This window comes from Rhineura floridana, chromosome 3 (assembly GCF_030035675.1).
Source record: "Rhineura floridana isolate rRhiFlo1 chromosome 3, rRhiFlo1.hap2, whole genome shotgun sequence".
Lineage (NCBI taxonomy): Eukaryota > Metazoa > Chordata > Lepidosauria > Squamata > Rhineuridae > Rhineura > Rhineura floridana.
This window is the reverse complement of record NC_084482.1, coordinates 84488259-84500312: the sequence shown is the minus strand read 5'-3', so window position 1 is coordinate 84500312 and position 12054 is coordinate 84488259. Positions and strand designations below refer to the sequence as shown.

Sequence of the window (12054 nt, the reverse complement as noted above, 5' to 3'; positions counted from 1 at the left end):
TTAAAGTTGTTGCTGTTTTATAATGTTTTTAATGCTGTTTTGTTTTAATGTATTTTAAGATCTGTTTTTATGATGTTTTAAAGTGTTTTAGTGCTTTGTTTGCCGCCCTGGGCTCCTGCTGGGAGAAAGGGCGGGATACAAATAAAATAATAAATAAATAAATAAATGATTTTTTTAAAGGGCATGGAAACTCTTTTAAATGTCCATTTAGGAACGTTTTGAGATTAGCAGTTAAATTTGTTAACCAGATTAAGAAATTCTAGTAACTATTCATAATTAAAATACTTAAGCTGCTCATGGCAATGTTCTGTACAAACAGCCATTTTTTTAAAAAAAGTCTATCATATGATCATGTATACAGTACCCTAATTTTTACTAAAACTAATCTCAATAAGAAAAGAAAAGCACAGAAAAGTTTTTATTAACTTGAAAAATATTTAAGTTACCTAGGCAACTGTAATAAAGTACCAGACATGAAGATAAAAAAATATGTATAGAAAGCAATATAGAATACCTCAAGGAGGCAGAACCCCCACACACTAATTCAGTTATTTAATTTTATTATATATTGCCCCATCCCTTTCCTTCAAAGAGCTCATAATGGCGTACATGAGGTCATTCCCATTTTATCCTATATTAGATAGGTTCAAGCAAGAGCTGGTGACTGGCTCAAGGTCACCAGGTTATGGCTGAGCATAGCTTTGAACCTAGGGTTGAAATCCAAAACACACTTACCTGGGAATAAGACCCATTGAACTCAACAGAGCTTACGTCTGAGTCAGCATGTATTGGATTGCAGCCTAGGTCTTCAAAGTCCAAGTACAGCTTTCATCAGAGTAACCCCCACCCCCGTTAAGAGTCCATAATTCACAAACGTTTTTCTGAGAATTTTCCCTAGAAGCATACTTTGAAAACATGCTCTCTCAGATTCTTAGGAACATAAGATACAAAACATAAAGTGGCATCCCTGATGTGCACTTAAAAGAAGGACTACTACCTTATTGCAATTATGGATTTATGGGATATATAGCTTCATTAGGATTATGGAATGCAATAGTCTTTTGCTCTCTGTTCAACTGTACACAACAAAAGTTTGCTAGATTGATTCAAATGTATTGAGATCCAATAAAATAATATTTTAAGCTATTGCCATGTTATTAGCTTTGCGCACATAAAAGATTATTTCTAGACTGCAAAAAACTCCTTAAAACCCTAGGTGGACAGAAATCATACACCTTCAGGTTTACAGACATATATTTAGCAGCTAAAGTTTAGTTGATAATCTTAAAACTACAATTAAAGATATATTGGGGCACAGCCACCCTAAGAAAACAAACACACAGGAGTACACTTTCAGGTAATTTGTTATAGAATGAAATATCCCGATATGAACCTGCCCGTACACTACGCTCAACATCGAAGGCCCTCCTCCGAGTTCCGACTCATAGAGAGGCTCGGAGGATGGTAACAAGAACTAGGGCCTTCTCAGTGGTGGCCCTCGAACTGTGGAATAGTCTTCCCGAAGAAGTGTGCTTGGCGCCGACATTGCTATCCTTTCGGCACCAAGTCAAAACCTTCCTATTTTATCAGGCATTTTAGCTTTTCTTAAACATGTTTTAATTGGTTTTAGATTGTGGATTTGCATTTATATTTTTTGTATTGTTCTGTGTGATTCTATTGTATTTATTGTAATGGTTGTACACCGTCCTGAGAGCTATGCTAGTGGGGTGGTATAAAAATTCAATAAATAAATAAAATAAATAAACAGGAACTCTGAAGTCACATCACATATGCACAAGTCTTTCAGTTGTTTACATTATTTCAGTACCATCCGAAAACAAGTTGTTCATTAAGCTTGAGCTGTACCAGACTAAGAATTCTTTTGAGTACAAAGCAAGATCAACTGGACATGTTAGTTGACAAGGCACAAAGTCCAAAACTTCTTGGACATGAACAATTAATAATTGTAATGGAAGACAGAGCTGTATTTTAGTCAACATTTCTTTTTTAGGTAGTAAGTAAAACGTTTAAAAAACAAAACAAAATTATGACTAGTTATAATATTTGCTTCTGTCCCCCTTCCAGTGAAGTTTCCCTTTTATAGAAGTAACCAAAATGGGGATTTTCTTTGCAAAAGGAATTAAATGTTACTTGGAATTTCAAGTACAAGTTTGAAGCCCACATTGTATCATGTACAATTCCCTTAAGAATAATCAGAAAAAGTACCATAGAGTTTAAAACATATGGGGAATCAGAAAGAGCAAAAATATGAATTGAGAAATAAGTGATGCAGCAAAAAAAAAAAGCCTATTTAGATCAGCCTTTTCCAACGTGGTGTCCCCCACATGTATTGGACTACAGTTTCCATCAGCATCAGCCAGCACAGCCGTGCTAATTTAGTCAACAGAATATGTTATTCTGCTTATGTGATCCAAAATGTTCTGATTCACATTAACTCACATTAGTGTTCTGTTTAACTTTAGAAGCAGGGAATATGATATTTGCACATCTCAAAAAAACACACAACAATATCAATTTGCATATATAGACTCTACATGCAGTTGATTGCTAAGGTAGCAAAATAGCACAGGAAATGTGATGACGTATCATATATATATATATATATATACAGTAGGGCCCCGCTTATACAGCGGGTTCTGTTCCGGACCCCCGCTGTAAAGCAAAAACCAGTGTAAAGCAGATCCCATTGACTTACATTGACCAAAATGGTGCCCAGCAGCAAAAAAACCCGTAAAAGTAGAACAAGCGCTGTAAAGCGGGGCCTTTCTACAATTCACAACCGCTGTATTAGCGGAACGCTGTAAAGCAAAGCGCTGTAAAGCGGGGCCCTACTGTATACACACATACACATACATACGTAAATTCATACATATACATACATACGTAGATTCTAAGTAAAGCTTTTTGATGGTTTTATGAGTTACATTGGTACTGAAGGAGTAGCAAAACACAACAAAATAAACATTTTTTCACTTGAATATTTTATAGCACTATTAAAGCCTGAAATTCAAATACTTTGATTTAAAACGCAAACTGAATTTCAGCCAAGCTTTGTTAAAATTCAGGATTTCACCCTTCAAATATGTTACGACCAAATGCTTCAACCAAAAACAAAGAGCCAACCAAATTATCTACAGTCTGATCGTATGATTTGGGAGTGCCAACTTGTGATATTTGGACTTGGCCCAAATGGGTGTTTTGCAAAGAACAGCATTACATTTCAAATAATACATACTCATTTTTGTTCACAGCCAAACAACTACCCAGAAAAGGAAATCCCCCAACATTAACACTTATCTTATCAGCCATGAATGAGACCAGAAAACACAGTGAATACTACAGTATTATCCATGGCTGAAGTGATACACAGCTTCTCTACTCTTTCTGACCAGACCAGTCATCTGCCAAAGTAAAACCTCTATAAACTGAAATCCAACACAAATATGTTGTAACTGAACCTTTAGAGCACAATGCTGGCAATTCTGAAATGATTAAACAAAACAAACAAACAAGCTGAAGATAGCTACTTATAGTATTGACTTGAAACAAACAATGACATGAAAATTGCTTTTCCTTCTACAGTCAGCGGGCCATCTCAGTTAAAATCTTGGAGCACAAAGTGAAATAATAATTTTAAAAAGTAAATTTATTGGGTTTAATCATTTCTGAATCTTTAAGACTGTATTACTTTTACAAACAATATTTTAACTAATTTCAACTGATATACTAAGAGAAAACATACAACACAAACTATATCCAAGTTTGTGCAAAATGCAGCCTGAAAACTTCAGAAGCGATGTTTTATTTTCATCCAAGCACCAGCTAAGGAAGGAGGAGAGAAGAGAACCTTTGTCAACCAAAAGTTCACCCTTTGTCTACTCTCTGGGGATGACATGTCTGTGGTGGCACGGCCAAAGTGGGTGGGCACCCAACTTTCTCCCCCCAATTTCTCTCTCTCACACACACATATACGCACGCACAGGTCATATACAGGACACACATAGAGAAACATTAGTCTTTTGGAGGTGTAACTTTTGTGTGTGTGACATGGATGTATTAAACTCAGTTTATTTTCCATTTATATCAAGCCAAGATGTGGTAAACATTAACACAGAAGGAGCAATTTCATTTTGACTACTCTATCATGCTGGGGGAGGGGGAGCAGGTGAGGGTGAAATGGAGAGAGAGAAAGACTACCAAATTTTGCACATCAAAAATCATTTTGTAAAGCTGCCACTATATGCTACTCAAAGGAAAGCAGAGATTCTCACAAAAACCAGTATTTACAGACTTCTTTGCTCTGCATTTCCTATCATTCATCTTTCTCTGGATCAAATCCCAGTATTCCAGCCTTATTCTAAATGTGTCTCCTTATCTTAAACAGAATTTATTCTCATATATGCATACTTAGACCATACCTACAGAGTCACACAGGCATTTTATACTGTTTTGATTAACAATACAGGGATAGCTGGTGCCTTCAGCTTAAAAGAAGAGTTGCAATAGAAAGAGCAGGAATGTAGGGAGATGTAACTTTTTACATCTGAAGAAAGTGGGGCAGGGAGAAACAAGCATGTACCACCACTTCATTCCATCTGTAGAACTTATGTCAGAGAGAGTGCAATGGGGAAATGTAGCAAATCTTCCACATCATGCAATTTGCAAGATGACCAGTTAATTTTAAGTACTCTCACAGAGATTATTAGCTCATTGTGGTCCTGGTGTTAAATTCTGATATAGCTGTTCCTTAAAAAAAAAATACACTAAATTGGTTCAGCATGTAGCAACTGAGGAGTTTGACAGGTTCTATGCACCTGTTTGATTCCACCAGTTTCCTGAGACACACCTTTAGTTGAGCAGGTGTAATTCTGTGTTCTGACAAGTATGAAAAAATGGAGGAAGGAGCTAGTCCTGACTTGCATCATTCCAGTTGGCATTCAATTTACATAAATATCTGGGAGCCCATTCAAATATCAGGATTTACTGTACAAAATGCAGAAAGCTGAGGGTAGCTATAATAATGCAGCCACTGCAACCACCAGTAGGACAGCAAAGTGGAACCCTGGAAATAGGGACTGAACCCCAAAGTTTCATGCCACAGCTCAGCTTTAGAACTTGTAATGAATATTAATATAGAAGGAACTGCCGCTCAGGAGTGGATTTCCCAAGCAGATTTCCCTATGCTTGTATTATTAATTATTATTATTATTATTAATAATAATAATAATAATATTAATAAAATCATCATCATCATCATCTATCCTGCCCTTCCTCCCAGAGGGAGCCAAGGGCAGCATGCACTATGCCATACTTCTGGAATGAGAGGTCAACACTTCCTTTGAGTCTCTGTACTTCCCCCCACCTTTGTCTTTTTAATATCTGAGGCTGAAATAGCAAATCATTAGGCTCCAGTTTTGGAGCTATGGACAAAGGGAACTATGTGACAAGACAGTAGCAGCTTCCATTTTTAGACTATACAGACTTTCCACCTCCCTGCTACATGCACAGGTAAGTCTTGGACTAAAACAGACTTGATGTGGGCCATGAGCAAAGTGCTTACCCTTGTAAATATTCCACACATGCTCATCTCAATGTATCTACCATTTGGAGTAGCAGCTAGAGGAATAGATTTTGAGACAATTCTGTTCAGCTCTCTGTTCAGACTCAATGGATGGCTTTGGGGCAGTCACATGCACACAGTCTCTCTGAATCTAATCTGTCTCACTGGTTAAGGGATAAAATGGGGATGGAATGAGGAACAACATGCAGGTTATCCTCAGCTCTTTAGAGAAAAGCAGTGGGAGGTTCTATAAAAATGTAGAAAGTCATTAGTAACATAGCAAGTCATTTGGATACTAGTAATGTACCCATCCAGGTCATTGATTGTCAATGTGCTAAATGCTATATGTAAATGGTCTGTCCCCATATGGCAAGTACATTTAAACAAAACAGTCTCAAGGGTAGCCCTTCCCATGATCTGCTTTGACTATTTAAAAAAAGAGATCCCAGGGGCCAACCCATCATGGAAGCCCTACTCCACAATATATATTGGAAAGGCGCTTTACATATGCTCAGTACTACAACTTTGTATCTTCTAGAGCGAAGAGCGGGCACTGAAAACAACTTCTGGGCTGAGTCCAAATTCATACCGGCTGGTCCCAATCCTCAAGTTTCTCACAGTCTGTCAGCTTTCCATTCTCTTACAAACACGCACCTCGTCCCCCCCCCCGGTCTTCGCGCACCACTGAGCGTAACTACAGAAGGGGCCAGAGGCAGCCGTGTGAAACCACACGCTCCGTCCTTAAGTTGTTCCCCTCCTGACCCGCAAGACGAGCTCAGGCACCTGCTGCCCTCCTCCCCGGCAATGGCAGGCAGGCAAGCCAGCAAGCTCCTCCCCGGCTGCCTCGCTCGGCCTCGTCCTTCCTCACCTGTCCCGCGGGTCGACCCAGCTGGTGGTTTTGGTGGCGTGGTCGATGTAATAGACTTTGCCATCGTAGTCGCGAGCTTCCTCCCAGCCCTCGGGCAAAGGCAGCTCCTGTCTGGGCATCTTCTCCTTCGACGGGGGCGGCTGCAGTAGCAGCAGACAGAGGGACCGAGCCCAGCAGCTGCAGCGGCCCCATGCAAAGAGCTCAGCAACCCCCCGCCCAGCCCAGCAGCTGGCACGGCGGGCTGGAGCGAGGGGCCGCGGCGGGCAGCGTGGCGGGAACGAGGCAGCCGGCGGGCCGGGAGCCTCGCATCCTCAGCCGTACGGCGCTAAGGAAAGGGGGGGGAGGCGCTGCTAGTTGAGGGAGAGGGAAATTCTTCCAGGTGTTGCAGGCAACGCCAGAGCCCAGGCGAGCGGGGCTGGCCGTCAGCCTTGGACGTCCTCCCGAAGGGCAAAGAGCAACCTAGCGTTTTCGCTTCACAACTCCATCGCCTCTTCTTTCAACGGGGAAAGTTCCCCGGAGCCTCAGCGGGACGATGCCGGCGCCAGTCTTCCAAGGGGCCGAGCCCACGCCGTTTCTCCCGAGCTTCCTCTTCTGCCGCTCCGTCCGCTCTACCAGAGACTCTTACAATGCTTCGGCTGCGGCTGCTACCGACTCCCAGGTTCCTTCTTCCCCTCCTCCCCTCCTGCCGGTGCTACTGTAAAGCAAGTAGTAGTAGAACCGCCTGAACCTTCTACGAGAGAGTGAAATGTGACAGCGGCTGCTATTACTGTAAATACGGCCGCGCTGGAGATAAGCGCCTCCTCCTGCCTAGGGCAGGGAGCTGGAAGAGAGCGATGATCCGTAGGCTGCTTCTGCTCAGGTTGGGCACAGCCGAACCTGGGCTGGGAGGAGGAGGGAGAGTGGATTCACACACGCCTCCCACTCCACCTCCGGAACTAATAGAAAGGCTGGAACTTTGCAAGTTAGATAAAAGACAGTTCAGGGGGACGCGTGTCCCTGCGCCCCAGTATATGTTGACGGTGTGACGTTTTCAGACTGCTTGGGTTCAGTCCCTAGGCTGGCGGTGAGGAGAGCGGCTAATGTCCTCTTGAGCATCTCCCTCTCTACGAAATGTGTGAACCGATAACGAGACCATACAGGCTTCCTCCTGACCAGACCTGCGGGGGGAGGGCTCTCCCCTAATTTTTTTTCTTGCCCCCCTAACATTTCTTACAAAACAATAATTAAATTTGTTAAATATCCCCTACTTGTTGGTCCTCCCGCCGAACTGTTAGGCTGCCTATGGGCCTGCTCCTGACGGGAGTCCCATGGCGGGTCCCTTGCCTTCAGTTGAGAAAGGGGTAATGGGTCTTGGAAGAAAAGGGGCCGCCGCCTTTTATCAGGGAAAACAAAGTATCTTGGTAAAATTATTATGCCTTAAGATTTGGTGGACGGCTGTCCGCTTTAGCCAAGGACTGTAGCTTATCACAGCTTGTGCTATACGAAAGTTGTTGGCTTTTAAGGCAGGGCTGTGGAGTCAGTATGCCGAACCTTCGACTCCAGGCTCATCCAGAAGACTGTAAAATGTGTGACATGATTGCTTTGTGTTTTCATTATTTTTTGGTCGTCCATATGACGCCACGCACTTTTGCACATTTTCGCACAGTTAAATCCGCTCCTGCAATACCGCAAATCATACGGTTTGCTTTTTTAAACCAGGAATCATCCGCTGTACCTTCAGGCGCTCGGATGCAATACCGCGGACTTTACAGCTGTGGGCGTTTGATGGGCGGTTCCCCATATCCCTTCCCTCATTCTCAGCCAATCACGTATCAGAGCAATGGTGTGGTGTGGGGGGGCTGCAACTTCTACAGCGCAGATGCAAAAAAGCGCATTTATGCAGAAGCAGCAACAGCGGTTAATTTTTAGCCAGCCTGCAAACTGGGCAGCCGCTCAGGGTGAGATCTGCAGTTGTGGTTGTTTGTAAACTTTTTCAAGGGAGAAAATATTTATCTTTGCCTAACCTCCACCTCCCACCCCTCACCCCTGCATCAAATGCCCTTCTTGAACGTATTGGTCTTTGCTTCCAGGCATCCAGAGTGGAGGGAGAGGGGGGGAGAAGAGAAATAGAGGCTTTCCTCTTGGATTACAGACACTCAGGCACCCTTAGTCAATTTCGCTTTCCTGCCTGCAAGGCTACTCTCTTTGAGTCTTGTCAATTTGAACCACAACCTGCAGGTTCTGCAGTCCAGCTGAGCTGAAAAGCATACAGTTGCTTTTGCGAAATATTGCAAATACAAGCAAAAAACCCACAGGAATTATTGGCATATAAGTGGTTTGCTAGAGCGTCTCAGCCACCTGCAACCATAGAGACTGGTGGTCTACCTTCCTAGACATGACACATCGTTACTAGCTGCTCTGGAGAAATAAGTGGAATTGCAATCATGTGTATCTCCAGAAACGTTAAAGGTAGAAAAGCATACAGTCGATTTTGCAAAATATCGCAAATACAAACAAACAAAAATACAGGAATTATAGGCATATAAGTGGTTTGCATGTTTCTTTTATCAGAGGGAACACCGCAAAGCCTGTGCTGGTTGCTTCAGCGCAAATTGACACAGCAGCACGCGGGGCTGTTTGCTCGCATTCCCTGTCTGAGCCAAGAGCAGCCACCCGTGGAGGGGGCTGTTTGCTTCCCTCAGGGGCAGCATTCCTGCCGCCGAGCTGCATAACGGTCCGGGGCTGAACCCTGCAGTGAATGAGCCCAAGGGTTACGGGGGATTTGCCCAGCGATTACAAGCGCTGATCCCTTGCACTGCCCACAATCCCCCTGGATGGTCAGGGGCACCTGGAGACACACACCCCGGCCGGCGCTGCTCCAGAGTGGTGAGCAACAAGGAACTCCATTACAACCACTACTACCAAACCATCAGGAAATTCAAACTTTCGCACTCGTACATTCAAGCGCGTGCACCTTATTGTGCTTTGTTGCAAAGGGGGAGAGGAGCATACGTCATATTTTTGCGGACCAATTGGCTGATGGGGGGAGTGTTATGGGCGGAGTTGGGGAAAAGCAAGAAGTATGGGTCCTCTTGCTGCTTGTGTGGGCGCAAAAAAAGCGGGGTTTTTTATTGGGAAAGAGTGAACAAACAGGCAAAGTGAGGACTGTCAGATGACGAACTGGATATGGAAAACATGGATTATCCCGCTCCATTTGGATGAGCCCTCCGACTCCTCTATTTTTCTACTGTCCCACGCCAACTCCACCCAAAATTGCTTCCAACTCCACTACTCCAACTTAGGGTTGCCAGGTTCTTGGCCTGAGACTGATCCTGTATCTTTAGGAGAAGAGAAAGTCAGCCAAGTGCAGGTGTTCTTGCAACTCTGTAATGGGAAAAACCACAAGGTGGAATTCTCCCTCCCCCCTCCACAACCTTTAAAGATACAGAAGACCTCTTGGTTCTTCCCTCATTCATCCTACAAATCTGTGTCAAATTTATTTTTATTTATTTCTAAGCCTTTTTATCAATGTCACATGATGGTGAAGACAGCTTTTTGTGTTTCAAATTGGAGGTTATGTTCTATTTCTATTTTGGGTGCATTAAGAGTTGAATGTGAAACTGCAGTTTGATGTAAAATCAGACTGATTACAATATGTTGATACTTCAGCAATGACTTAAGCTGTTGGGAAAAAGAAAATACATGTTTTCAGCCTGCTATGTTTAAACCACTTCATTTAAGGCAAGGTGGGCATGGTCAATTAAAATCATACAGCACATCTAGAATTTTGCTAGAATATATTTCACCTACCACTGTTTTATGTTGTGCAAATTGAGACACTCCTCATGTCCACTGGAGACTATTCTGCAGAATAGTCAGTGCTATTATTCCACAATTATTTTTGGAGCTTTTTTAGTGAAATTTTTGCAAAGTGTTGCTGTATTTCACATATTCACAGAAATAGAAACAAAAGAAAATAATTTCCTATAGGAAACTTCACTAAAATTGCAGACATATTTAAAGTGACCATCTGAACTATATCAATTGTCTTAATAATGTTGCTTCCTCCCTGCTAAAATAAGATCAGCATAGCACATGTCTTCTTTCTATTATTTGGGCTGATGGCAGGTGTTGCCACCACTCACCATATGCTCAGAGGCACATGTTACCAAATTCTTCCAAGCCACACAGGAAGTCGATTGGACTGTGAAAGACCAAACCAAATTGTGCTTACATTTTGACAAATTTGTAGGGCAGTCCAATATCTCAGAGAGGAGGTCAAGTCTCCTGCTCCCCTGGTGCATTCAGTATAGGTGCCTAATTTCCCTGCATTATAAAGTTTGATAGAAATATCTGTGGGCTATAGGTACGTCCTTAAACTGCAAGGTTTTTTGCCTATTAGTGAATTTCTCTGCTTTTTAATCTGGGAGGTAAGAAATGGGATCCTGTCCAAGTTTGCTGAGAATGGATTGATCATTTACATGCTTATTGAGTTCAGTGGGATTTATTCCCTTGCAATCATGCTTAGTATAGGTGAAACTGACCTCAGGGGATGGGAAGGGGAGGAGGAAGAGGGAGGGAATGAGGGGCAGAGGGAAGGAATGGGAGGGGAGCAGGCAGGAGGGAGAGGGGAAGAGAAGGTTTGATCATTTGCATGTTTATTGAGTTCAGTGCGATTTACTCCCATGCAATCATGCTTAGGATAGGTAACTGACGGGGGGAAGGAGGGAAGGGCTGGAGTGGGCAGGGGAGGAGGAAGAAGGAAGGGACAGGAGAGGGGAAGGATGGGAAAGGCGGCTCTGATCATTTGCATGCTTATTTAGTTCAATGGGATTTACTCCTATGCAATAATGGTTAGGATAGGAAAAACTGACCATGGGAGAGGAGGAGGGGGAAGGGGGAGGAGTGGATTGGAGGGGTGCAAATGAAGGGGGAGAGCAGGTTTGGTCATTTGCATCCATATAGAGTTCAATGGTATTTACTCCTGTGCAATCATGCTTAAGATAGGTAAAACTGACCATGGGGAGGAGGAAGGGGAGGAGGAAGGGGAGGGGGAAGGGGAAGGAGGGAATTGAAAGGGGATGGGGAGGAGGGAGGGGCAAAGGAAGGGGGAGGGGAGGGGCAAAGGAAGGGGGAGGGGAGGGGAGGGACAAAGGAAGGGGGAGGGGAGGGGTAAGAGGGTGGGGATAGGAGGGAGGAGAAAGGAGGGTGGGTTTGATCATTTGCATACTTTTTGAGTTCAGTGGGATTTATTTCTGTGCAATCATGTTTGAAAATGGAAATGGACTGCCTTCAAGTCGATCCTGACTTATGGCGACCCTATGAATAGGGTTTTCATGGTAAATGGTATTCAGAGGTGGTTTTACCATTGCCTTCCTCCGAGGCTGAGAGGCAGTGACTGGCCCAAGGTCACCCAGTGAGCTTCATGGCTGTGTGGGGATTCGAATCCTAGTCTCCCAGGTCGTAGTCTAACACTGACTTGGGGAAAGGGCCAGGAGGGTAGAAGGAGTGGGAGGGGAGGAGATTGCAAGGGTTTACACTGGGCAGAGAGGAAGCCCCTTTCCTTTCCAAAAGGAAAACATTGTGAACAGTATCATTGCTTTTCAGTGTTTCCCTCACCTTTTTA

At 43.4% G+C, this 12054-nt stretch overlaps 1 protein-coding gene across 1 annotated transcript in view; it reads right to left on the bottom strand.

Moving 5' to 3' along the window:
- Nucleotides 1-7332, bottom strand: part of WWC1 (WW and C2 domain containing 1) — a 135312-nt gene extending 127980 nt beyond the window's left edge. The window contains exon 1 of the mRNA XM_061616803.1: nucleotides 6450-7332. Within this exon, the coding sequence (XP_061472787.1) occupies nucleotides 6450-6568 (119 nt within the window). The 5' untranslated portion in view covers nucleotides 6569-7332. The remainder of the gene's footprint in view (nucleotides 1-6449) is intronic.
- Nucleotides 7333-12054: the final 4722 nt, after the last annotated feature.